This window comes from Podarcis filfolensis (assembly GCF_964270895.1).
Source record: "Podarcis filfolensis genome assembly, chromosome: 1".
In the NCBI taxonomy this organism is placed as follows: Eukaryota; Metazoa; Chordata; class Lepidosauria; order Squamata; family Lacertidae; genus Podarcis; species Podarcis filfolensis.
The window spans coordinates 83,650,103-83,677,715 of NC_139604.1; the positions used below are offsets into that span (position 1 = coordinate 83,650,103).

Sequence of the window (27,613 nt, forward strand, 5' to 3'; positions counted from 1 at the left end):
TATAATTACTCAAAGGTGCCCAGCACATGTTTGCTAACTTCACACAAATTAATTCTTTAAACCCTGTCTTCATTTTGTTCAGCTGCTGTTAGTTGACATGGTTGCCCATCGCTCCTAACTAGTCAGAAATATTTATACAAGAGTTTCAGAACACTTCAGTAATGTTCACAAACCATTGAGTGGAAGGAAGCTCACACAAGTGGGGTTTGGTCCCATCCAACCCCCTGTGCCCCTTCCAAAGCAAATCTAGAGGATCAGAGGACCTCTTGAAGAATTGGGAGAAGTGGGAATCTTGAATCCACCCCTTACTGTTCGGAGGATCCCCATACCACCTAGAGAAGCTTTTGTAGGAACAGTGGGAACTGTTGCAGGGCATGCAAAGGACCCCTTGAATGAGTTTCCTTCTACTTTAGCTACTTAAGAGCCAAACCAATAAATTTATATTGTATCTTATACCGTATTATCAGTCTTAATGTAAAAAGATACTGATATCTTAAAGGGCGGCTTTAAGTACATATGCGCGCATACACACACATATTTGAAACAGAACTCCCAAGATGTGAGCATGCTTGTTGTAAATTTCCAGTTCTTTTGACAACTGAACTGAAATCTGGGTTTTGCCTATGCCTGTGCTGATGAAAGTTTGCCTTTCGCCTTTTTAGCCTCTGACCTTCTTGAGCTTAGGAAATGCCTGCTTGGCTCTGAAGAACGTCAGTGGGGCATTGCAGGCTTTCAGGCATGCCCTGGATATTGCGACAAAGTGTCTGGAGTGTGAGAGGAGCCTGAAGCTGATCCGCTGTTTGCAGTTCTATCCATTTCTGTACAACATCACCTCTTCTGTCTGCAGTGGTAAGCAGCTGCTGAAAAAGTCCCCAAATTAGTAATTTTATCCCTTCAACACTACCTGCAGAAATTGGACTACTTTTCTTTCCCTCCCTCATTGATAATCTCTTTTTCATCTGCGCTCTCTCTCTCTCTGTGTCCAATTAGAAAAGGGAACAGTGGGTTTTTTTCCAGTTACATCTAATTGAGAGCAATTTTTGGAAAGCTGTCTTCCCAGAATTCCCTACCTGATTCTCCTTACAAATTGGGTGCAGTGTTTACTAATTAGAGAATGCTAGGATAGTTTCAAGCCCTTCAAGAGCATTGCTGCTGAAATAGTCCCATGTTTACACCTGATCTGTTTTCTTAGCAAATACCAAGAACCAGGGAAACAGGGAGAGAATGGCCCTAAGCATGGAATAACATAAAACCTTAAACCCATCTGCACCACTATATAAAAGCAGGCTCCCTGTTCTTCAGAACCTGCTGTAAATATTTGAAGAGATTTAGCTTCCTGTTCAAGTAAAGCTGCGAAAAGATTAAACAAATTCTGTCTTCACCTATAGCTGCTAAATCTCCAGTGCATTTTTGCTCAATAGCACTTAAATTTTATTTGAATATATGATTGGAATATGAGCTAGTATAATCCCTATCCAATTATCCATATGAGCTAACACATTAGGATTATTTAAGCCAGTGGTTCCCAACCTTTTTGATATGGCAACCTGTAAGTCCAAATTTACTTAGAATGGTGACCCATTATTTTATTGTCACATGAATTTTATTTACCCATCATTTTACTGCCACATGAATTTTGGACTTTGGTCTTCAGCAGCTGTCTGTTTTGTGCATTTCAATTGCAAGTCTGCCTACTTTTAAACCATCGCTTGAGGCATCGAAGCAAAATTCAACCATACCCCTATTAATGTGGAGTTTAATTTATTGAAATATTTATAGTACTTACTAAACTATGACTGGTTTGTTTGTGAGAATGTAAGAACACCAACCATCAAATTGCAGAGTATTGCCTCATAAGCTGTAAAACTTAACACAATCAGTGTTAAATATAATGAACTACGAGCATCTTAAAGTTTTATTTACGATAAGCCCATTTTGACAAGTATCAGTGGGGTGGCTTGAGCCTTGTGAATGGAGGCTTTGATGGTTGTCAGACATAGTCTCACATCAGTTAATACACAGGATGCAAGTATTTCTTATTTCAACTACGCACATTTCAAATCACCCTTGGCTCAACTATTTACTCATCCTCTAATTTGCGGGGGTTTACAAGCACCTTGTGGCAAGTTATCACCAGATGTGCTGCAAGCCGCCAGAGAGAAGTTTACTAGCATTACAATGTGAAACTTGACCCTTTCTGGCATTTGGTTACAGGTATCAACACAGCATTATAATATGCCAAAAAAACCCAAAATGTTACCTGAGGTATTATACCAGTTAAGGATTAAAAGCAATAATCCTTTTGGGTTTATTTATACAACCGATGACACATTTGCACAAGCATCACAACCCACAGGTCGAGAAACGCTGATTTAAGGGATGGAGTTGCATGGCATTACCCTACTTAAGTATCTTCTCTGTGCCAAAAGTTTATTTTCCCATGTTTCATAAAGAGATACCTTTCAAGGGATTAGAAACAGGACTGCATATGTGCATCCAGGTTCTTAGCATAAGTGCAGAACCTAGAATCAGACTTCTCAGAATCTCAGCTTTCAAAAAGGAAGTTTTTCGTTTCAGTTGAAGGGAGAAGTTTAAAGCTATGCTTTTGTACAAGGCTTAAACCACTGTGGTGCTGAGCAAGACTTCTTGAAGTCTGAGCCGGTAGTGAGGGGGGTAGGCAGAGTTTCCTGTAGTGTACAAGCACTTTTTTTCCTCCTCTCTGGCTGGTGGCTGTTAAGACTGTTGGCTTCCACTTCATTGTCCTCCCAACCTCCATTCTTCTCTTCTCTTTTTGTCATACCTGACATTGTCAAAACATTTCCAGATTCTTAGGGTGCAAGTAGAACCCAAAGATGCAGGAAATGTTTGTGAGCTTCCAGAACCAAGTGAAGAAACTTTCCTTTACATTCAGTGCTGGTTACAGATTTTCACTACTGACTGTTATTCAACCCTTGGTTATACAAAGTATTAAACATCACACATATATGCACTTTTGAGTAGTTTAGGATTGCTAAATTCAAGGCCATCTACTGGGAAAGCGCAGGATCAGAATACTGACTAAAAACTCTGCCTTTGTAACTTGAGATTCTCATGACGGCTAGAATATGCAAATTTTTCATGTTCGTCTATCTTTTGAAGTAAAATCCCAATCTTCTGTTATATTTTCAACAAGTATGGCAACAAATCTATGCACAGAGTATGGGTTTTATTGAAATACGGGTTGTAAGGACTGCATCATTCTGATATGTTAGTTCTTTTGGTTGCATGACTGTTTGTGGGAAGGAATTAAAAAGCTTTCTTCTCTCTGTTCATAAGAATGATGGTCCCAATGTGGTTGGTCCCAATTTGGCACTAATCTGGGTTCATAAGGATTATATTTCTTCCCTCTGTTCATAACTATTAATAACTCTCAGAAAAAAATAAATAAATCAAGATCTACCAGTGGGAAAGTGGACAAAACATGGATTCAATATTGGAAGCTTCCATATTTACATTGTTCTCTCTCTCTCTTGCTCTTCATGTGCTGTGTTCCTTTCTTTTATAGACTACAAAGGTGGGCAACACTTCAGGTCATCTTGTCCATCCCCTGCTAATGTGAGAACATTAGACATTTGAACATGAGAAATGGTGTGGACATTTCTTTTGTTGTTATTTTTAGAATGTGAAATAAACATTCTAATGACTCCAGCTTCTGACACTTGATTTTTTATTTTTTTATTTTATTGCGGGATTGAAAAAAAGGGAAAGTGAAAAGAAGAAACCAGGAATTTGCCAGGATGTCTGATGATCATTGTTCTGTGTTCTATCTTTTTTTTTTTCCCTTAATGGGCTCAAAAAGAAAAGAAAAAAAACCTTCTTATAGGAATCAAACCTTTGAAAAATATTTCAGCATATCTGAAGCACAGGGACACCCAGAACTGACCGAGTCCATCTAGCTTGTTATTGTATATGCCATCCTTCCCCAGCCTGGTGCCCCCCAGATGTTTTGGGCTACAACTCCTGTTGGTCCCAGCCTGCGTGAACATGGGGCAGGGATGATGGTGGATGAAGTTCAAAACATCTGGAGAGCACCAGTTGGGGAATGCCAGTCTACCTTGACTGGCAATAGCTCTCCAGGGATTGAAACAGGGATCTTTCCCAGTCCTATCTAGAAATGCCAGGGATTGAAACTGGGATATTCAGCATGTAATGCATATGCTCCACCACTGATACACAAAAAGTAGATAGTGCAACATTGGTGTAGTGAAGTTTTGTGCCACGTAATCAAATAAATAAAACCTACATGTAGGGTTTGCTTGCATTCCACATGTTACTGATGCTAACTCCTATTTAATGGAAAGTCATTACTTTGTGGAACACAAGTCCGGTAATCTTGAACGCATCCAGATTAAGGTTCAGTAATGATACACAACTAAATACCCAGGGTAGTTGAGTATCACCACTATTGTACTTGTTGCTGCGCCAGTTAGATATGGGGTGGGAGTTAATCACATTGATGAATTACCATCTCTCTGAGCACAACACAATTAGCATTCTACTAATTGAACTGACTATGGTGCAGAAATGGGATGGCATGTTGTACCGGCATACCTTGCTTTATTGTGCTTGACAGATGATTGCTTCTTACAAGACACAGTGTACCTGCAAGCATTCTGGCTGCTTGCAGGGGAAGGAAGCTTTGCCCTGCCCCTGCCATCCAACTTCTGGCCACGGGAGTAGAACTGGCTAGGGCTGGAGCTGGAGCTAGGTTTCCCCCCACCCCTGCAGCTGTGGGGTGTGTGGCTTAATAGACTACAGTATCATGTAAACATAACTTGCATATGCACTAAGAAACAAAACAAAAAGTGCTTTATTGCGGTGGTCTGGAACCAAACCTGCAATATCTCCATGGTATGCCTATACATTCCCGTTACTTTTGGTTTCTTACTATAAAGGTGGAAGAATGAAAGGGCTTCAGTAGCAATAGATCCTACTTCTCCCTTGACATACTGGCTTAGCAGTGTGATAACGAGTGATTTTTATCTGAGGTAAATAAATAAATTTATTTCTCAAATAACATAAGAATAGCAATTAGGCACAGGGCTGTGCTTTGCCCCTTAGACACTGTCCCAGGTAAAGAATTACACGACAAAAATTAATGGTCACCAGATCTGCTCCAAATATGTCATAATAAAAATAGTTTTCACCAGGGTTAAAAATCCTCTGTGTGTGTGTGTGTATCAGACCTAATAATGCAATCATATACATACAGTATATACTTACAAGTAACTCCATGTTCAGTGGGACATACTCTCTTGTAAGTGGATTTAGGATATATCCTAGGTGTTGCAGTGTTTGCCACCTTTTCCTTTTCACTCAAGTGTTTCGCAGAAAGGTTGTTATAAGTTTATAATGCAATTATGTACATGCTTATTCAAAAATAAGTTCTGTTCCCAGTAAAGCAAGTGTAGAGTTAGAGCCTTAAATTTGCTCGAGCTAGACAATTCTCATGGCCTCCAGGTGTTTTGGACAACAGCCACCATGGCCAAATAATGGTCAGGGTTTATAGAAGTGTTCTCCAAAACATCTAGAGGACAACAGTGGAGAAAAGTTTGGTAGGCCAAAATAAATGTTCAACCACAGTAACTGTTTCTGACTTCCAGTCCTTGATGTACCTACTTTCCTTTATTAACATGAATATCAGGCGCTATTGTTTGGGGGATTACCCTGGATGGTCCCAGATGGACTTTCAAAAATTAACTTTGGCGATATGCTCACGTCTCCCTCTTTCATTTGCCATGATAGTAGCTTCCTCTACATTCTTTAGGACAGCTTTCTCCAACTTGGTCACCTCCAGTTGTTTTGGATTACAACTCCCATCAGCCCCAGCCAGCATTGCTAATGGTCAAGAATGGAGGAAGTTGAAGTCCAAAACATCTGGAGGGAACCAGGTTGAAGAAGGTTGGCTTGGACTTTGTGTATATGCGCCCATACATGGTGATTCTCATTCTGTAGCATTTTTGTTTTGGTTTTTCTTAGCTTTTTTCTTATTATGAAGCTCCTGTTCATTCCCTATCCTATATACATTTTCTCATTTCATCTGAATATTCCCACACTACATACGTGTTTCTTTAAGCAGCATCTATACTGTGCTTTCTGAAAATGCTGTGTTTTCTGATGCCCTCTTGTGGCATAAGGTATCACATTTCCATTTAGCAGAACGTATTTCTTCTATGAGCTTTTTGGAATAAGCTCCTTAGGTAGTTTCCTTTTGGTGTTGTTTTCTCCAGAGCTATACTGGGAGAATTTATACAGTATCAACCAGCTTTTACAATGGGGCAGACATGGGAGGAAGCTATTTTTAGACTAGTATCTTATCAATTTTACATCACCCACACCACACATGAGGCTTTGAAGAACCTTCAAACATTCTTTTAGAAAAGCAAGATTTCCCAAAGTTCTGGCGAGAAATTGTAATTTATAATCCTGTTTTTTCCAGTTTGGACAAGAAGAACAGGATCATATTATTTGGGTAGATGCTAGTGAGCTACAGTTAGCAACACAATAATGTCTTAAAAAATTAGGTGCTGGTTCCCAAACGCCACAAACCCAGAAGTGAGTGTTCCGGTTTACAAACATTCTTTGGAACCCAAACATCCATCGGGGCTTCTGAATGGCCACGGCAGCTTTCTGCAGCCAATTGAAAGCCACGCCTTGGTTTCCAAACATTTTGGAAGTCAAACGGACTTCCAGAACGGATTCCGTTCGACTTCCGAGGTACCACTGTATATAGAGTAAGGGTTCTCTCAGAATAGAAGTACTGTTACTCAGAAAAATATATCTATACCTTACTAGATATGATTTAAAGCTTGTATCAAGTGCAGTACACAGTATAATAACATAAGTATAATAACATCATAAATAGTAAACCATTTCTTTAAGGGAAAATGGTGAAAGGACAAGATAATAGGTAGAAGCCAAGTGGGGGATCTGTAAAAGCATCTTCATGAGAGAGTTTTCAGTTGGTTTCTTAGAGTAAGAAGGTAGGAAAAACACAACTAGCATGTGGAAGCTATCTGCCATCATAGGCATTCTTTTGGAAAACAATCTGATCACCTACCAGCTCAAATTGTGCTTCTGGGATTCCCATGCAGCGGGTGCTATCCAGCCACAGTCAGCCACAAGGGAACTTGCCACAAGCAGGACTCTTGTCAGAAATATGTAACAAACCCAAATCTGACAAAACAAAAGTGTCTGTGGTTGCTCCATTATGCACATTTAGGAATAAGTTCCAGTGAATTTCGTGAAACTTTGGAGTATATTTTGCTTTTGTGCATCAGATTTGCTATTAAAGTTTCTCTCTGAGCCACTATGAAATGTGGCCCTCCTGGCCACGTAGATGAATTTGAAGATACAAGAAGTGCTGCTGAATCACAAAGAAGGCAAGTAGAAAGAAGATCAAATTTACTTTGCTTTCAGCTCATCAGTCTATTTAGCAATACTTTTCAAGATTTGAAGTTTTACACTTCTAGGTGTGACAATCCTAAAATAATGCTGCAGGCCAGATTGATTACATTTATGAAAATGAGAGACAAATCTATTGCTTAAAAAAATATAACTATAATGCACATTAGTGGCAGTCTACCATCACTTGAGACATTCCTAGAGGTGGGTCTGTATTGTTGAACAGGTTGCCCATCTGCCTTAACACTAAAAGATCCATTAATGCAGCTTCCAAGAAGTTGTCTTTTTCTCTCTAAGATGAGTTTTTCTGGTCCTGTGGCCATGGCTCAGGAACATTTTCAGGTGTGCTGCTTGGGTGTTTTAAGAGAAATAGTACTGAGCAGATATTTTACCCTAAAAACAAGGAATGTTGGGTTGGACTCAGGCTAAGTCATGGTTTACAGCCATTGAAATCAATCTTAATGTATCTACTATCGTTCTGGCTTGCTCTAAAGAGCAGTAGATAGATAGAATTGGTTTACATAAATATATAGCCATAGAACCCCACCTCATTTTATTGCGCTTTGCCTTATTGCAGTTCACAAATATTGCTCCTTATGAGGTTGCGGGTGCAGTTGCAGGCAGCCCGGCTGCTTCCGAAGGAAGGAAGCGCCCCACCATCACTGCCCCTCTTCTGGCCACAGAAGTAGAGCTGGCGACTGGTTTTCCCGTCCTGCCCCTGCAGCCAGGGGGCCTGGCTTAATAGGCTACTGCAGCATAGGGTAAACATAACTTTAATATACACTGGGGGGGATTTATTGTGTTACTTGCTTTATTGCGATAGTCGCTTTCTTGCAGTGTTCTGCAATATCTCCAAGGTATGCCTGTATTTAGGAAGATAATGGCTGAAGATGGGGGGTTCTCCATACAAGAAAGGTTGTGGACATAGATAATATTTTATTCTGGAAAGAGAAAAAACAGAAATGCATACGAGAAACTGTAATACAAAAACCAAAGAGGTTTTCCGAGAACGTGCCATCGCCATTCTAACGGTCTGTGCGTTTCACCCTCCCCTGTCTTCTAAAGGACGTCAAGTTATATTTGAGGCACTAATTGAAATTCAGGCCACACCACTGCTTAGCCTGCTGCTCTATATGTAGCATCAGAGTACCCTGAGAGGCATTGCAAATAGCATTTCCTAGTCTTTCTTATCTGCTGACGATGTTGGAGAGTTAAATTTAGAAACCATCTTCCATGTTGGGCCTCGTTCCCAGACAGGGCTGAGAACACGCTGTGGTCTCTATCCACGTCACAGGGAGAAAAATCCTGTTGTAACCATTGACGAGGTAGGACAAGGGTTAGGGTATGGTGGCTTTTACGATAGCTGCAGCCCTGCCCCATTATTCATAGATCAATTGTGCATTTTTAAAGGGGCTATGGGGTTGTTAGCCATCCCACAGAATTCTCTGGGGGAGGTGGGTTTGTGTACGTGTGTCCCTTTTGTGCCATGTTGTGTTCAAATTTAGCAGACAAACGTTCGCCCTGTTTTTTTTCTTTTCATGATTTATTTAGTGATGGTTTATATTTCATAAGGGTAATTTTTAGCACTATCGTTGCTGGGAACACAGCCCATTATGCAATTGGTCAGACATTGGGTTGTGTGCCTTGCTGCTGCTGCTGCTGCTGCTGCTGCTGCTACTGCTGCTTTTGTAATGCAAAAAAGAAATGTCACAACTAAGTTATATTGGAGTAATATATGTTTTGTTACAGTTTGTCCTATATGTTAATAGGATCAACCTGTTTCTACATTTACATACAACGTTGGGGTGAGAACACCCTAGTTAAAAACAAATGTGCACTGGTTTGTTATATAACTAGTTTATTATCAATATAGATGAGGACGTCCGCTTGCTGAAATGTATATTGATAATGAACTACATATTACAGCATCAACTAAATTAGTTTTGTTCGTATAATAATATATTGGATCAAAGTATGTGGTATCAATCAAATTGCCATTCATTCCATTATTGCCTTCACAGTAGTGTAGCCAAAGAGCCATGGTCAAGTAAATTAGAGAACAACGTTGGCTAAACTGATTGTATGATTCTGCTTCCAGGATTTAGGTTACTGATGTCTTGTTTGGGATTGAATGGGGGAGTGGAAGAAAAGTACACAAGGACTAGAAATACCAACAGGATGGGGAATGGCTAGACTCTGAGCTCCCCGATGGGTAGCTTTAACAGAAGGGCAGGACCACTCAACTGTCAGTCACCAGATGCCATCATGACATCAGGTGATCTATTTTTCCATTGTAGCATGGCATGAATTAGGACCCCTGCCAGGCCTAATTGGAGTCACAAGCTAGAGATCCCCTATCACAGGAATAGCAGAACAGTAGGGGGACTGGTGCATATTACCACCATGAGAGATGGACAGGGAGCTGTGGAGGGCGCTGGGTTCCTACTCCATGGACATTTGACATCCTGATTAGGACTCTTCTTTTTGAGCTTCCATAAAGTCGCAGGAGGATATACTTTGGTTGAACATTAAGAGAAACTTCTTCATGGTCAAAATAGTTTGACACTTATACATGCGAGGGGGAGATCCCTCTCTGGGAGATCTTCAAGTAGACATTAGACAGAGGTTTCTTAAGTTGGTATTGGGAAAAAGGTGAATAAGAGGGTGCATGATAGAGGTATATAAAATTATGCTGTGTGTTGAAAAAGTGGATAGAGATAAGTTTCTCCCCCTCTCTCATAACATTAGAACTGGGAGACATCCAATGTAGTTGAATTCAGGACAGATGAAAGAAAGCACTTCTTCCACATACTGTATAGTTATAAACTATGGAATTTGCTTCTACAGGAGGTGGTGGCCATCAACTCGGGTGATTTTAAAAGAGGATTGGACAAATGTCTGGAGGATGACACTATCAAAGGCTATGTTCTACCACCACTGTCAAGAGGCCATATGCCTCTGAATGCTAGTTTTCTCTAGAATGTGCTTGCCCAGATCCTTCAACCTTTTTTCACCAAAGAACATGTCTAGCATCCTTACTGCTTTACTATCTATGTTGCTTTCTTTGTCATTTCTGTGGTTACTTTATAATGTTAAATGAAAAAGTATTATATAAATTGAAGCTTTACCATTGTTGAGAGGAAACCGCCCACAACTTGGATGTATCAATTATAGCTGATCAAAATTACCGTTGCCCTGATTTCAACAGTATTATGGTGTACATTGGCTCCTGTTCAGCTGATGATCTCTTAATAGAGAAGTAAGGAACCAAATGCCTCCTTGCCCTTCTCAAGTGCTTTTGCTTGCCTGGAATGTGCCCTTGAACTGTGACGGGGCTTCTTGCTTGGCTGGATGGACAATACAGAGTTGGGGACGTGTAGAAACCTCTGACTTTTGTTGGGCTGGATTGTAGACTTCGTGCAAAAGTCAGAGTTGCTCCTGTTGGCCCACCCATTTTTGCCTGTGGCCCTGCCCACCCTGCGAGGTGCCTATGAAGGGAGCACAGCTATCAGGCTGCAAAGGGTTCCCCACTTCTGTTCAACTAGAAGTCCTCCAAAGCAGTGTCATTTTCTATTATTTCCCCCACCTGATGCCGTTAGTTTAGTACACACTGGCAAGTGGTGTCAAGACTTCCAGCATCTGAGATCTTTCCGTGTTAGACGTTAGATCTAAAAGTGGCTCTTTGAGTGCTGCTACTGGTTTTCAATACTCCAATTGCTTTTTCTGTAAAAGTAAAACTGCTTTACTTCTGTAAAGTAAAGTAGGTTTTGTGGCTTTCTTACTACAGTCATACCTCAGGTTACAGTCGCTTCAGGTTACGTTTTTTCGGGTTATGAACCACCGAAACCCAGAAGTACCGGGACGGGTTACTTCCGGGTTTTGGTGGTCGCGCATGTGCAGAAGCGCTAAATCGCACTTTGCACATGTGCAGAAGCGCCGAATCACAACCTGCACGTGCACAGACGCACCGCTGCGGGTTGTGAACATGCATCCTGCACGGATAACGTTCGCAACCCGAGCGTCCACTGTATAGCAGGGCTTCATCTTCTAAAAGTGGTGCGTGCCATCAACTAGTCCAGGCATGTCCAATAGGTAGACTTTGACCTAAACCCCCAAAAAGGGGGTAGATGACTGCCAGTTTTTAACTCTGTGAGTAGATCGCAGTCTCTTGGGAGTTGGACACCCCTGATCTAATCTATTTAAAACGAATAATAAAGATGGTGCTAGCTTAACAAGCATATTATTCTAGAATTTCATTCTTTTCCAATTTTGTCCTTCCCTCATCTCTTCTCCACAGTGTTCTTTTTAGTGCGGGTGTGGGCTTTTTCATAAGGCTTTTTCATAGCATCCTCTTATTTATTTTTTTGGAATGCTAAAGTATCCAAGGTTCATTCTGCTGAAGGGCATCTCACAATGTAGCCTGGATCAGATGTCACCAAAAAGGCCGCATTTCTGTGTTGTGGTCCTGTGCTCACTATCTCTGATGAATTATACATGAGGCTGCATAAAGCAGATTTAAAAAGATGAAACCAATTAAATTTTAATGGGGGGGGGTGAGATGAGATGGGGGAGGGGAGGGAGGTGCAGTGCTGAGACCAGGGAGAGATGACAAAGACAAATGTAATTGTATAGCAGATGCTTTACAAGTATGTGAAGTTCAGCTGCTTATGCTACTCTGTCATTAGCCTACATTGTAAAATAATTTTGGTTATCATCTTCATTCTGTTACTGAATAGAATACCACTCACCAGCAGATTAAAGAGGGAGGTTCTTACTGAGGCTGCATGTCCTTTAGATCTTGCTGTGTTTCATTTTGGCCTCTCCCTAAATAACAAAAGTCTGGCCTTATTTATGTGAGATCCTGAGCCTTCATACTTTCTCATATTTCACTTGGAGCAATGGATACCCAAACCTAAAATTGCATTTTACAGCTGAGCATGTTCCCAGTATGACTAGTTCACAAACGTTTTCATTGATCTAGTTGCCCATGCATACTTGTTTCTTTAAAAAAACAACAACACCTCATTTCTTAACATTATTAAATATTAAACCATTTGAAGTTCACTTGTTCCAAAATCGTTAACTGGTTTGGCTGAAACAGGAAACTGGTTTAATCTTGACTTGTGCAAAAGGAGGAACAAAAGTCTGTGTGGGGATGAAAGTCCCAGTTTTTTATTAGATTTGTGAATTTTATTCAACATTTTCATGGATTATGTGGCTTGAGGAGATATTTATAGTGGTACCTTGGTACTCGAACAGCTTGGCTCCCAAACAAATCAGCTCCTGAACACTGCAAACCTGGAAGTAAGTGTTCGGTTTGCGAATGTTTTTCAGAAACCAAACGTCAAATGTGGCTTCTGCTTGAGTGCAGGAAGCTCCTGCAGCCAATCGGAAGCCACGCCTCAGTTTTCGAATGGTTTGAGAGTCAATCGGACTCCTGAAACAGATTAAGTTCGAGAACCAAGGTATCACTTTATTTCACAACTCTTACCTATAAACTTACATTGTAAGGCTTTCCTGAGCAGATTTGTATCAGTTAAAGAGAAAGAGAGACAGTGCAGTATTTGAACTTGACCATCAAAATCAACCCAGTAGAAACCAACTGAGAGTCAAATAACAGGATTTTCAATAATAGGACCAAGCCTTCATACTGCAGCAGAAAGAAAGAGCGAGCAGGAAAATTGTTGTGCTCTCTGTGTAGTCCAACATAATGAATTCTGTGTATGTTCAGAGTCTCACTCAGGAAGCTTTCAAAGCTTGGCTAGAGTTTGGGATGGGTGTCCTGTCCTCCCTTCCGTGTGTGCACATCAAGAGACATGGTTTTTGTCCCCCACTCAGTTCTGTTTCAACTATGATGTTGTAGGACTTAGGGCACTGTCTGTAGGGTTGGTTTCTAAATAAAAATGCATTCCATATTTTTATTCTTGCTGTCGTTCTCCCTCTTCCTTTTGCACTTGTTGATTTTCTATTCCGTAGCCCATCCAAGTGCTCCTCTTCCCACTTGTGATTGACCAGGTGAGATACTTCAGAAAGTGTGTCACTTAATGACTGCCATTAATTTCCAAAGCATTGTACATGATCATCCTTGTTTGTAGACCATTTGTGTGTATCAGTAATTCAGATGATTATAGCAGCTTGGCCTAAGGGAGTCATGTCTGTGTGTTTCACAGGCCACTGTCACGAGAAGAGCCAAGGCAACAGCCATACCAAGCAGAAGTACCTTGACAAGCCCAATTCTGAGATCATATCCATAGAAGAAAATCTTGTGGCAGTGACTGATGACGATTCCACAGATCTTCTTCACAGCTCCACAACAGAGTCATCCTCTTTGACTTTAGAAAGTAAGTGAATATTGGAATAGTGAACACAGCAAAGGGGGAGTTGAGCCTTTTCTTATTTTTCAGAGCAGTTGTTACTTTGTACCTCTCTAAATTTGGAAAGCCCCTCTTTTTCATTGTTAGCGTTGATAAATGTATGAGAGAAGGAATTTCATTGCGTGATACAACCATTAAGAATGTTGTTGTTGTTGTTGTTGTTTAGTCGGTTAGTCGTGTACGACTCTTTGTGACCCCATGGACCAAAGCACGCCAGGCACTCCTGTCTTCCACTGCCTCCCACAGTTTGGTCAAACTCATGCTGGTAGCTTCGCGAACACTATCCAACCATCTCGTCCTCTGTCGTCCCCTTCTCCTTGTGCCCTCCATCTTTCCCAACATCATGGTCTTTTCCAGGGAGTCTTCTCATGAGGTGGGCAAAGTATTGGAGTCTCAGCTTCAGGATCTGTCCTTTCAGTGAGCACTCAGGGCTAATTTCCTTAAGAATGGATAGGTTTGATCTTCTTGCAGTCCATGGGACTCTCAAGAGTCTCATCCAGCACCATAATTCAAAAGTATCAATTCTTCGGCGATCAGCCTTCTTTATGGTCCAGCTCTCACTTCCATACACCACTACTGGGAAAACCATAGCTTTTACTATACAGACCTTAATGTTGAAGTTGGCCATCTCTGCTGTACCTACACCCTTGACCATCTTAGCAGAGCACGCTACAGATAAATCCCTTGCATGGAAATGCATATGTTTAAATACACTTGCCATATCTGCTGGTTTATTTGTCCATGGCATACCTGCCTGGACCACAAAATAAGTCACCGTACCTGTTGAGTGCTTAAAAAAATAGTAGAGCAGCAAAAGAACACATCCTTGCCTATGGCCCATGTCGTGTATAAATCAGGCTTCACTGAGCTACATACAATTTGATTGCAGAACGATTAGGGAAAGTAGAGACATATTGCTTGATTGCATAGGATTGTAGTTTAATTCCATTGTTAAAGGACTTTCCCATCTGTCAGACGTGCTAATGGTGTCACATTGCTCTGAGAGCGCATGTGCAGCTTGTGATAAAATGGGATCCTTGATTAGATTACACGAAGATCCATCCTCACTCAGAGCAGAGGTCTGTCTGGTCCTGCACCCTCTTTCTAATAGTAGCCCACCATACCAGATGCTTCTGGGAGATCAACAAGTGCCCCACTCCTCTTGTTAAGTTCTTAGCAATCACAGTTTAGAGACATACTGCAAGTAAACTCTGGGGACTCCCATTTAGTGATCATGCCTTGGTAGGTACATAGGATGCTTGCCTGATACCCTCTACCCAAATTCATCCTCTTTCATTAATATGAGGCTTCCTAATAGGAAATCACACTCATTAATTATTTCTGAGTCAATATCCCAACACAAAAATAGGAAGTAAAAGGGAATTGATTTAGATCAGGGCACAAAAGGTGCAATCCATATCTCAGTCATGTGAACAGAGCCAAGCAACTGCCTGTTCCTCTCCCCAATTGTACAAATGAGCAATTTGCACTTTCTGCAGTTGCCACATCATACTGAGACAATGCACATTGTCCTTACCATTCCCTGCTCAGTGGAAGGGCAAGTCCACAGAATTTCCTTCTTGTCATGCCAGCAGGAGTTTTTCTGTGAACAATCCCTGTGTGTAATCCCCTCACTTTACATGACTTAGTGAAATGCTCCAGTTTCTGGGAACTGCTGCTCCCTTCAACTAATGGGAACTTCTTGCAGATTTCATTAAGAGAAGCATGCAGCTGCTTTTGATGTATTTTGCCTCTTGAATGATAGCTTCACCGGAGACATTTTTTAGAGGAACTTAATGGAATCCCCTGCATGGTGGCTTGAGAGCTTGAATTTTGAGGTTCTGAGCTCTTCAGGTTGGATAGTTCCCCCCTGCCCCTCAAAATGGAAAAGGGTATTTCCAGATAACAGAATATTGTCTGATTTTGAAAAATTAGCAATCAAAAAATAATTTTGATTGTCTAAAAATACTCATTCCTGGAAAATACAGCGGAAAGAAATGATGCTTGTGTCAATCAAGCATTTTAGATCTGTCCTTACAATGTAAACTTTCCAAGCAGGGTCGCTACCGAGAGCTATTCAAATTATTGCTTTCAAACCAACAAACAATTTAATGAGAGGGCTTTGAAAGATCAGTCCTTTTCAGTCCAAGTTGTAGGAAATAGATCTTTTAGCGTAGCAACACCTATACTTTGGAACCCATCACTTACTGACATCAGGCAGGTTCTTTCACTTTACTCTTTTCAGCACCTGCTAAAACATCTTTCTTTAAGCAAGTATATCCATACACAAAGATGCTGCTGTGTTTTAATCCCACTTTAGTTTACTATTGGTTTCAATGAACTTTTAAGTGTTTTTAATTACTTAAATCAAACTTTTGAAAATATTTATTATAAACCGCTTAGAGGTTTTATTACCATCAGCCTGCATTTATAGCATTAAAAAAACCTATGTGTAAAATTGATTCCCATAGTCTTGGTTTCAGACAAAAACAGAATATGGGTGGGTTGAGAATATCATAGTGCTGAAAGTTTTAATCAGTTCTTAAGCATTGGATCCTTATGCAAAACAACTCTTCTGTGTTCTTGTGGGGGTGGGGGGGAATGGTCTTGCAACAAGGATAGGTTCACACAGTCATGCCTTTCACACCATTATTGTAATTAATATGTAATCTTCCATAATGTCTCGGATATTGTGACTTGACTTTTCAACATATATAGGCTGTTATGTATGGCAAGGAAAGGTTATGGATTAGTTTAGTCATAAGCAAAAGCAGAAGTGTGATGCCATCCTGTCTGGCATCTAAGCCTAATTATAATAGTGGTACCTCGGGTTACATACGCTTCAGGTTGCATACGCTTCAGGTTACAGACTTCGCTAACCCAGAAATAGTGCTTCAGGTTAAGAACTTTGCTTCAGGATGAGAACAGAAATCGTGCTCTGGCGGCGTGGCAGCAGCAGGAGGCCCCATTAGCTAAAGTGGTGCTTCAGGTTAAGAACAGTTTCAGGTTAAGTACGGACCTCCGGAACGAATTAAGTACTTAACCTGAGGTACCACTGTACAGCTTTTGATCCGAGTGATTTATTTTGTCGCTCCCCCTTTGCAGGCACCGTCATTGCCGAAAGCAATGGTTCAGAAGAAGTGGAGAGTTTGGGAGATGCTCAGATGTCCGAAGAAATGTTGGCATTGGTTGATGAGTTTGAAAATTCGTGGCCCCTTGAAGCCTTTGAGGGGGCACTGGAAGTAAAAGGCCATCGGATGGACTTGCAAGGGATCCGTGTCCTCAAGAAAGGTTCTCAGGACGGACTTCCCAGCTCTTGTTTTGGAGATTGTGGAGATGATGACGATGATGAAACTGAATGGGTAAGAACTCCCATCAGCAAGGTCAAGCTGTGTATTTCTTGTACAGTGTCTCTGGGTTATCTATAGCCTTGCTCAGGCATGCTGATAATCACATGAAAGAACATTCACACAAGGTGTGTCCCATGGGGCATAGGTTTCTGGGTGGTAGTTGATCACGGTGAGGATTTGCCAGACATGGCTTCCTCTTAGCTCATTTCTTCCTTTCATCCTGAGTTCATGCTTCTTCAAAGTCCATGACAAGGGGGCCAAACCTTCAGAACACATTACTCAAATTCTGTATCGGTTACATTGTCTGCCCGTTGGTTCCTGTAGTTTATATCAAGTGGCTAGAAAAGGCTTAACATAGTCCATTATATAGTCCCTCCCTGTTTGCTCCTCTGAGTCTGCAATGATCATTTTGCTTCACCATTCCAATAAGTCAATCACAGAGCAAGTTGTATTTTGAATATAGCATTCTTTATTAGACCTTTTATTATTGCCTGATGTATATAATATATAGTATATTAATTCTGTTTCTCAGCTGTACTGTGTGTTTTCATTGATGTTTATCAATTGTAATTGTCAATTGTTATAAAATGTTATAAACATGACTGCATTAGTTTTCCATTAGTTTCAGTAGGTCTTCTGTGAGTAAAATTTAAGTGAATACTCACCCTATGGTCCTCTTTACCCTCGCCATGTTAGTCCTATGACAGGGGTGACGAACCACAAACCCAGTGGCCCTCCAGACTTCTCTATCTCACCCATGAGACTCTCTCCATGCAGTGTTGATTATCTCTTGCTAGTGTGGTCCTCAGTGCTGAATTGTTGCCCAACCTTGTGTTAAGTGAATTATTTTTATATACTTGCGCAATTTGATGAATGAAATGCAATCAGAAGGAGGAGGGCCAGGGGATCGAGGGAAAAGAGAAACTGTCTGGAAATTGTCCTTGAAATCAACTCAGACCACCGAAAGCCAGCTATCTCTTTATTCTCAACAGCACGCCTGATATATTTGGTTGCTAACCCTCATGATGTTTTTTTTCTTTGACAGATAACATTCCAAGTAAAACGTGTAAAGAAACCCAAAACGGAAAACCTAGATCCACAAGAGCCAGCAGGAAAAAATGGAGAGGAGGGAGTAAATGGAGAAAATGATAACCTTTACCAAATGGCATTGGAGATCAGTGGGCCAAAAATACCCTCCCCAGGACCACCAGGTATATATATTTTGAGGATTATTATTTTTTTAGAGCGTCAGGTTGTGTTTTATTCATGATTGATTCAAGTGAAGCATAAGAAATGATTACATAGGTGAGGAGTGGGGAACCTTTTTTTAAAAAAGAATGTAAGTCTGTTGATCCTTCTGTCCTGAAACGACAGTGTAGCCTTTTGCTGTAGTCAATGAAACAGTGTTAGATGTTGTAATGGTTCTAGGGGTTGCTCGTGCGTAAGTTGCCGCCACTCCTGGCTAGGTTACCTGGTTGAACCCTTTCTGTCTGGACAGCCTCTAGCTTCGTGGCTGTCTCAGTCGCTGGCAGAATCCGTCAGTGGGCGTTTCTTGAACTTCTTCCAGCAAAGAAGTTCTTTGACGCCAAGTCTCCTCCTACTCTCCCTGCGCGGAAGTCTTCTGCGCAGGGAGGGTGTGGGCAGCGGAGTACCCGTACTCTCTCCGCTGGTCTCCGGCGAGGAGTCTTGGAGCCTCCTCTCCAATTCCCCCATCTGCCCCCCTTCTCCACTGGTGTTACGCTGATTTCCTTCTCCAGCAGATGGGCTGCCTCTCTCCCTACTGGGACCCTCTCCGGCATCCCTCTGGAGCCTTCCCTCCGCCTCTAGCTCCGATGGCAGTTCCCTGACAGATGTATAACATGATACAATATTTCCCAATAGCCAAAGTCACAGTCATGCGAGCGGAATGAACACAAATAAAAGTGTGACTTAAGTTCTGAGGACTCCACAGGTTATATTCATCATACGTGAATTAGGGAGAAGCAAGTAACAAAACTGTGAGGTTCTATGGGTTAAAATGTGGCATTGGGCTTAATTAACCTTTTGTCTAAATTACTTCAGAGTAAAGCTCAGAGTCAAACTTGGGTTTCTGAAAGTATGTATCTCTTATAAGAATTGCTATCTTATTCCTTTTACTTATCTTATAATAAGGAGCAGGGGCTGTATTCATGTTGGTGAAGGCATTTAAAGTGCTTCTTGATTTGAGCCACCTAAGCTACCATCGTCTCTCTCATTCTCTCTTTAGTAGCATGATTTTGTTGGAGAAGCATTCATGTTACCATCCTGGGACTAAGAGGAGACCAAGCAACCATGCCAAATGCCATGGCTGAATGCAACTTGGGAGCAAGGCACCACCTGAGCCAAGCATAGCAAGGCCAAGAGAGCAAAAAAATAGATGGTCCTAAACCCCAGAGTAGGGATGGGATGTACAGAATTATGGCAAAGCAGGGATAGGACTGTTGTTTCCTAAGGGACACCTGCCAGTTTCTTCCACCTGTGTTGTCTATTTGCTGCCTTTTTTGGTAATACTACTACACTTACCAGCAGAGACTTCCAGGACTCTTGGTCTGATGAACTAAGACTGAGCTGAGTGGCGCCTTGTGTGATGCCAAAATTCAATGCCCAAACCCTGCCTTTTGCCTTCCACTTTACATAATAGTTGTGGTGCCCCCAAGGCTCTGTATCCATGCTCCCCTAAATCCACCTGTGCTGGACAGTAAAAAAAATCATTCACACCAAGCCACATCTCTATACAGGGGCACCAACTTGAATAAAATATTGGGGGGGGCAAGCCCCGCCCCACATAATCGACCACATGACACAGTGCACACACACCATTTGAATGGCAATGCCCATCCACTTTGGGGAGGCCGAGCCCCCTCACGTATTGGGGGCCGAAGACCCCTCACCCCCTAGGAGTTGACTCCTATGTCTCTATACATAGATATGAGCAGCAGAGGTCTATTCACAATTTGCTGTTCAAAAAGTTGTATCCATCATAATCTTCTATATGTCTCCCACTTCAGATGTTGACCTGTTTGCATGATTAGAACACTCACATGAGCAGTTATTTGTAACAGTTAGCCAGCTGCAATATCCCTTATTTTGCTGTGTGCACTGCATATTTTGGCTGTGTTCAGACTTAATACTAAAAACTTGTTTGCTTCTTTCCAGGGAAAAGGCGAGACTACCGCAGCTTGGGTTGGCCAAGTCCTGATGAGTGCATAAAACTTCGCAGAGTAGAACTTACTACAGTAGCCAGCACATGGCTTGCTGTTTCTGCTAAAAATATCGAGTGAGTGTTTTTTCTTGAAAACAAACTGGGTTAGTGCACAAACCAGTACAGATGATCTGTGGTGCCCTTCACCAGCTGGGTGCCCTCCCTGCGTGCTGACTGGAGCTGATGGGAATTGGAATCCAAAACAGCTAAAGGTCACCAGGCTGGTGAAGACTGATCAATGTTCTAAAATATTATGGGCTGAACTCTACCTACTCCAGCCACACTGTTATAGGGAGGCTAATCTTGTCATAAAAGGGATGCAGGTGGCTCTGTGGTCTAAACCACTGATCCTCTTGGGCTTGCTGATCAGAAAGTTGGTGATTCAAATCTGCGCAACAGGGTGAGCTCCCTTTGCTCTGTCCCAGCTTCTGCCAACCTAGTAGTTTGAAAGCACACCAGTGCAAGTAGACAAAATAGGTACCGCTGCTACAGGAAGGTAAATTGTGTTTCCGTGCACTCTGGCTTCTGTCACGGTGTCCTGTTGTGCCAGAAGCGATACCTATTTAATCATGCTGGCTACATGACCCAGAAAGCTGTCTGTGGACAAACACCAGCTCCCTCGGCCTGAAGCAAGATGAGCACCGCAACCCCATAGTCACCTTTGACTGGACTTAACTGTCCAGGGGTCCTTTACCTTTACCTTTTTACATAATCATGTCATCCACAGTATCCCAGGATAATCACCTTTGTCTCTTTTAACGCACAATATGTTACCATCTGTTAACAGTGCCCTCCAGCAGTATCTCCTGCCCTGCAGAACTTAAAAGACAACGGTTCATAAATGATGTGGGGTTAGGAATGAGCAGTGAGGTAGTCAGGTTATTAGATAAATGTTCAAGATGGTGACATTCAAACGTAAATTCAGTGTTATGACAGCCACATTCTGTCCTAGTATCATTCTGTCAACCATCTTCAAAAGCAGCCCCGCATAGAGCACATTGCCATAGTTCAGGTGGCATGTCACTAAAGCAGCAGTGTATCTTAACTTGAGTATTTTTATATGTACGTCTCAACTTTTAAATCATATTTGGAGCTCTCTTAACCTGAAAGCTGTGTGAGTTGCTGCCAAGTGTGGAATGCCACTTTTAAAATAATATATTCTCAGGTAGCTGGCTTGAAATTTTTGTTGCTAAAGCCAGGACCTAAGCCCAGTTGATATAATACAATGCTAAGTGAGCAAGAATCATGTCATAACACAATCTCTTAACTCTGGAACTTACTGTCTGGCTTATTAACAGATTTCTTAACGCCTGTGTAGTTTCATTGGCAGTATTATCATTTATACCATCTTACTGTGGGAAAGTGAAACCTAATGCTAAAGGAATGCATTATGAAGGATTTGGAAGCTTGCTGTTACATATCCACATACTAGGATTGGGAAAGCTGCCAGTTGTTTTCTTGCTCCATAAGTAATTTCTGGATTTTGCAAGGAATGGTAGCGACAGATTTGAGTAGCCTGCTTCTCCCTTAAACATTATTATAAGAGTATTTTGCAATAAAAGTTCTTTGTCTAAAATGAAGATAAAATCTATCCCCCCCCTTTTTTTAAAGGAAGCTCCTTTTTCTCTTTACTATCTTAAGATGAATCTCATTGAAAATTGAGAAGACTTGTGCAAGCATTCAAAGCTGATTAGCTGAACTTGTTTCATTTGGAGGATCGGGGCAATGAAATAGATGCATATATCAATCCATTATTAAGTGACTGACAGACTACTCAAAGTATAGCTGTACTTGGAGGAGACAGTGGGCTCAGATGTTCCAAGTTTTGACACAATCACGCAAATAATAATTTGGGATGCTGTCCACTTTCTCAGTGCAAATGGTTGTTCCAGAACGCAGAGGCAAGGGGTAGAAGCAAAAGGAACATGCCAGTCCTCAGTCCCGATGTAAGGCTGGTACAGGAGCAACTAGCCAGCCCTGGGGTGTGCCTCATAAGATGTCTGTATTAAGATACAATTAACATCTAGACTAAAGAATGGATTTTTAGTGCTGAGTTTTAACGTTGCTGCTTATTTACTTACGTTTTAAATTTTATTTATAAGCTATTGGGAGGAGTTCAATTATAAGTCACTGTAGAAACATGTTTTTTTAAAAAACCCTAAATAAATAACTTGAAATCAGCTGGTAGAGTGCAGACATACAATGTGTTGTGGAGAAGCTATTGCTGCCCTGGAACTGTTGCTCCTTCAACCTCTTTCTCTGAATACTTCATTTATGATGAGATTTGGCCTTCCCTTCATTTCTAGTATTACAGAACACATAGATTTTGCAACCCAGCTGCAGGAACCTGCCGTGGAACCTCTCTGCAATGCCAACCTACCTGCCAGCATGCATACTTTGGATCACCTTCAAGGTGTTGCCAATCGGGCTAGTCTTCATTACATGGGAGAGAGTCAGCTAAAAGAGGTAGGCTAACCTGTGGGCTTCACACACACACTGGTAAGAAGCTTCTTTGCACATTGCAGATAACATTTCCTATTGCTGTCTACCCAGTGCTAGTGGTAGTTTAGCAGCATGTGTGAAACAGATGTTGACAGATGGCAGTGCCAACGCAGGTTTCTTGTGCTTCCAGATTGCACTTTAGCATTAAAACAGATGTGCAGGACACCTGTGGGGAAAGGATGTGCAGTATGAAAAGTGTGCTCATATTGCCTCTGTTCAACATTTATTCGATGCCAATGGTGTGCTAATGCACAACATTGTGGTTTGAGACGGTGTGCCTGTACAGAACGAACCTTTGTTGAGCTATCCTGCCATGTGACTCAAGTGAATCAGAAGTTCGAATTCCATGAACCCGACTCCCCCAACAACCCAAATAAAATCAGGCAAAAGTTCTATATTATTATTATTATTATTAATTACTTAAACCCCACCCATCTGGCCAAGCTTCCCCAGCCACTCTGGGCGGCTCCCAACGAAATATTAAAACACGATGAAACTTTAAAAACTTCCCTAAACAGGGCTGTCTTCAGATGTCAAAGTCAGATAGTTGCTTATTTCCTTGACATCTGATGGGAGAGTGTTCCACAGGGCGGGCACTACTACTAAGAAGGCCCTCTGCCTGATTCCCTGTAACCTCACTTCTCACAGGGAGGGAACCGTCAGAAGGCCCTCAGAGCTGGACCTCAGTGTCCGGGCTGAACGATGGGGGTGGAGAAGCTCCTTCAGGTATACTGGGTCGAGGCCATCTAGGGCTTTAAAGGTCAGCACCAACACTTTGAATTGTGCTCAGAAACATACTGGGAGCCAATGAGGATCTTTCAGGTGTTATATGGTCTCTGCAGCCACTCCCAGTCACCAGTCTAGCTGCCACATATAGACTATCTAGCAGAAGTACCAGTAACTGAATGGTCTTAGGTCACTGATAAGAAACATGGTGCTCGTCCGCTGTTGGATTCCAGTTCCCATCAGCCCCAGCCAATGTGGCCAATGGCCAGGAATGATGGGAGTTGTAGTCCAGCAAAATCTGGAAAGCACAACACCCTTGTTTAGACACTGACCTGGCTTCTCATCACTTTCAGAATAGAAGTTATTATTTTCTTCTGGTTCATGTAGCTGCATTTGCAGGATGCCGGAAAGCTTATACACAGATATAAGAGCACATTGCCTGTCGGAACGGAACAGATTTTATCTTCGAAAGGGAATATGCAGATTTTAAGATGGCATTGATTGTATTACCCTAAGCTGGTGCCTTCTCTTGTTCCTCAGGTGTTGCAGAATCTTGGGAAAGACCATTATCCACCACAGTCTTTAGAACAAGTTGGGACTCGAATAGCCAAAGTTCTAGAAAAGGTAGGTGTGCACAACTAAGAGCTTACAAGTTCATATTGTCTTAAATTTACCTGGTTGATAGCCATCTCTGTAACCAGTAGTATTGCCTCAATACCTGCGATACAAATCAGGGCTTCTGCTTCTGCTCCCCGCCCCTTACTGACCCTGCATACACCCCAAAATTGGCTCTGGGGTGGTCGGGAGAAATCCCAGAACAGTACACAGGGTGAGGAGGTATCATTCTGTCTGGCAAGCTGGGACACTTGCACAGACAGAACAATTGTGAGAGTGCTACATTGAATACCACCGCAAGGCTAGATTCTCTCTCTTTGAAATATTCTTATAAAGTGGCTTCCAATACACATTTTTAAAAATCAACAACAAATATAAAATTAAAGCCATCATTGGGAGCATTATTTATCAACTGAACACCTTCCTGCAGCCTCTCTAATGTGATTTACAGTGGACGCTCAGGTTGCGAATGTGATCCGTGCGGGGTGCATGCTCTCAACCCACAATGTTCGCAACCCGCGTCTGCTCACGCGTGGGTTGTGATTTGGCACTTATGCGCATGGGCAAAGTGCAATTTAGCGCTTCTGCGCACCCGCCAAAACCCGTTCTGGTACTTCCAAGTTTTGGTGGTCTGCAACCCGAAGAAACGCAACCTGAAGCAGCTGTAACCCGAGGTATGACTGTACTCTGGCAGACTTCTGGGGAGTGGTAACACAATTTGGGGTCAGTGACTGAGAAGGCTTGGCTTCTTGTGGAGGTCATCCTTACTTCCCATAATGATGCCATGCCAGCAGAGGACCTGTTGAAAACCTTAGCTGATGGGAAAGGGGCACATATGTGGAGAGCTATCTCGGAAGGCTTGTAAGGCTTCAAAGGTTAAAGCCGGTAACTTGAACTGAGCCCAGAAGCTGGCTAAAATGCTCCAACTTCCTTACATTCTCAGGGAGGGAGGCTATAGCATTCTGCACCACTTGAAGCTTTTGAGTCCTCTTCAAGAGCAGTTCCAAATAAAGCCCACTGCAGTAGTCATTCCAAGGGGTGACATGTATGAGAGGAGGTTCCGCAGTATGTTGAGGAAAGGCAATGATAAAACAATGGAAAGCAGAAGCTAACATGCATTAGTAAATCATTATTATTCTCTTTCTTATTTGTGGGTATTATATTCTGGATTGTAATAGTAATCATTGTTTAAAATTTGCTTATAAAGTGGTACATTCTTGTAAATGGTGTAAATTGGATGTTTCTTTGTGTCGATTTCAGTATTATATTTATTATTTTAAACGGAAAACACCCTAAATTAGACCAGAAACCTCTTACACTGTCAAAGGGCGCCTATTTACCATTTCCCTTTGGCAATGCACCAGAGTCTCGGGTCTCCCTAAATCATGAGTAGGCAAACTAAGGCCCGGGGGCCAGAAGCAGCCCAATCACCTTCTCAATCTGGCCCACGGACTGTTCAGGAATCAGAGTGTTTTTAAATGAGTAGAATGTGTCCTTTTATTTAAAATGCATCTCTGGGTTATTTGTGGGGCATAGGAATTCGTTCATATTTATTATTATTTTTCAAAATATACTCCAGCCCCGCACAAGGTCTGAGGGACAGTGGACCAGCCCCCTGCTGAAAAAGTTCAGTGACCCCTGCCCTAAATGTACCTTTTCAGAGATTATAGAGTCTTTGTTGGTCCTTTTGTAAAACAGGCTTGCTGGCATTCATCCCAGGCTTATTCTCCCCACCACCCCATCTCCGACCATCCAACTCCTTCGAAACACCTCATGGGAAACAGAACTCTTAACCAGTAGTTAAAATAGTTACTGAAAATCACCAAAGAGTGGCAGCATTTCTGCACTAAGCAAAATACAAGGTTCTGCTCTTGGAAGAAAGCACATAGCCGTTGTACCCATTGCAGACATCCATTAGCACCCTTTGATATAATGTTGTCTACATAGACAAGATGTGCATTACTAAGTTGTTAAGTGCCTTAATTTTTAAATACGCTTAGGATGGATGAAGGAAAATAATGAGGTCCTTGTGCAAATGTGAATGATATATGATATTGTCCCCCCTCCCACCCCAACTTGTGTTTTTTATGCCACACCAGAATCAAACCTCTTGGGTCCTCTCCAGCATGGCAGCCCTTTACTGGAGGGTAAAAGGTCAAGGGAAAAAAGCAATTGACTGCCTCCGGCAAGCTCTGCATCATACTCCCTATCATATGAAGGTAAGTGTTATATTACCTGTGTGCCTGTCTGTGATTTCCAGCTTTCAGTTTGTGTGTCTAAGTTTATGTGCTTTCACTGTTACTAATGCCTCCAGAACATCTCCCACATGAATAAATAACTGAATACAGAAGTTTCAAGACCTTAAAGTATTTTAGGGCAATCATCTACAGTTGCCTTCCAGTTGCCTTCAAAATAGATATAAAGTGTGGCAGAAACACTTCCGCTCACAATAATAAGATTGGCTTACTGTTTTCAGCTCTTGGCTGCAGCCTCTTCCCCCACTGGAAAGCTGTTATGGATAGAGGGCAGTGTGCAGTGCAGTGTGGAAGATTATAGCTGGAGAAACGTCCACCTCCCAAAACAAAAAAAATGCAAGAGAGCATTTGGATCCAACCTGTGTTTTGTGTGCTTGCAGTAGGCACAACAGAGGCTAGCTAAGTTCTGCTCCCATAATGGAACACAAAACCAGCTGCATGCCTGCACATAGATGACCTGGACTTTTCAGGATATCAGGCTACCAAACTCTTTCTCCCAAAAACAACAACAAAAAGGCACTGCCTTTTGGACAGTTCATAATCTCAGCATGATTTATTTGTTTAGGAAGTTCTGTTGGCACACTATCAGTTAAACAGTTGTCATTTCATTTTGCCATTATACATTAAAATCTGTCTTGGGAATGCAAGAAAAGAAAAGAAAGGCCCCCAAAATAGAAGCTGACCCTAATAAGCAAAGCCGGTTCTTTCAACAGCTGTCATTTCCAATGACCTGATTCGGCCTAAAGCAACATACTCTTCTCACTAGATTTGTTCCACTTTTCTTCTCTTTCAGGATGTGCCACTCATAAGCCTAGCAAACATCTTTCACAATGCAAAGCTTTGGAATGATGCCATCATTGTGGCTACAATGGCAGTAGAAATTGCCCCACACTTTGTTGTCAATCATTTCACATTGGCTAATGTCTATGTAGCAATGGTAAGTGAATAATCATTAGATTTGGTTCCCTTTCCTTTCGTAGCATCCTGATGCTCCAGTGTTAGAGATAGGTAATAATAATAATAATTTTTATTTATACCCCGCCCTCCCCAGCCAAGGCCAGGCTCAGAGCGGCTTACAAGCAATAATAAAAACAAGTTGAATGATTACAACTTAAAAACAAAATTAAA

The 27,613-nt window shown here is 41.8% G+C and overlaps 1 protein-coding gene across 7 annotated transcripts in view; it reads left to right on the plus strand.

Annotated features, from left to right (window-relative positions):
* Positions 1-27,613, plus strand: part of TTC17 (tetratricopeptide repeat domain 17) — a 54,429-nt gene that overhangs the window by 23,708 nt on the left and 3,108 nt on the right. For 4 of the 7 annotated variants that reach the window (XM_083601348.1, XM_083601347.1, XM_083601350.1 and 1 more), the window contains exons 16-24: positions 663-849; positions 13,614-13,784; positions 16,923-17,179; positions 18,213-18,378; positions 20,342-20,462; positions 22,694-22,853; positions 24,156-24,239; positions 26,330-26,449; positions 27,279-27,422. In XM_083601348.1, coding sequence (XP_083457474.1) covers positions 663-849; positions 13,614-13,784; positions 16,923-17,179; positions 18,213-18,378; positions 20,342-20,462; positions 22,694-22,853; positions 24,156-24,239; positions 26,330-26,449; positions 27,279-27,422 — 1,410 coding nt within the window. Of the gene's footprint in view, positions 1-662; positions 850-13,613; positions 13,785-16,922; positions 17,180-18,212; positions 18,580-19,017; positions 20,463-22,693; positions 22,854-24,155; positions 24,240-26,329; positions 26,450-27,278; positions 27,494-27,613 lie in introns of all 7 variants that reach the window. The other 3 variants (XR_014544968.1, XR_014544969.1, XR_014544970.1) reach the window with 3 other exon arrangements.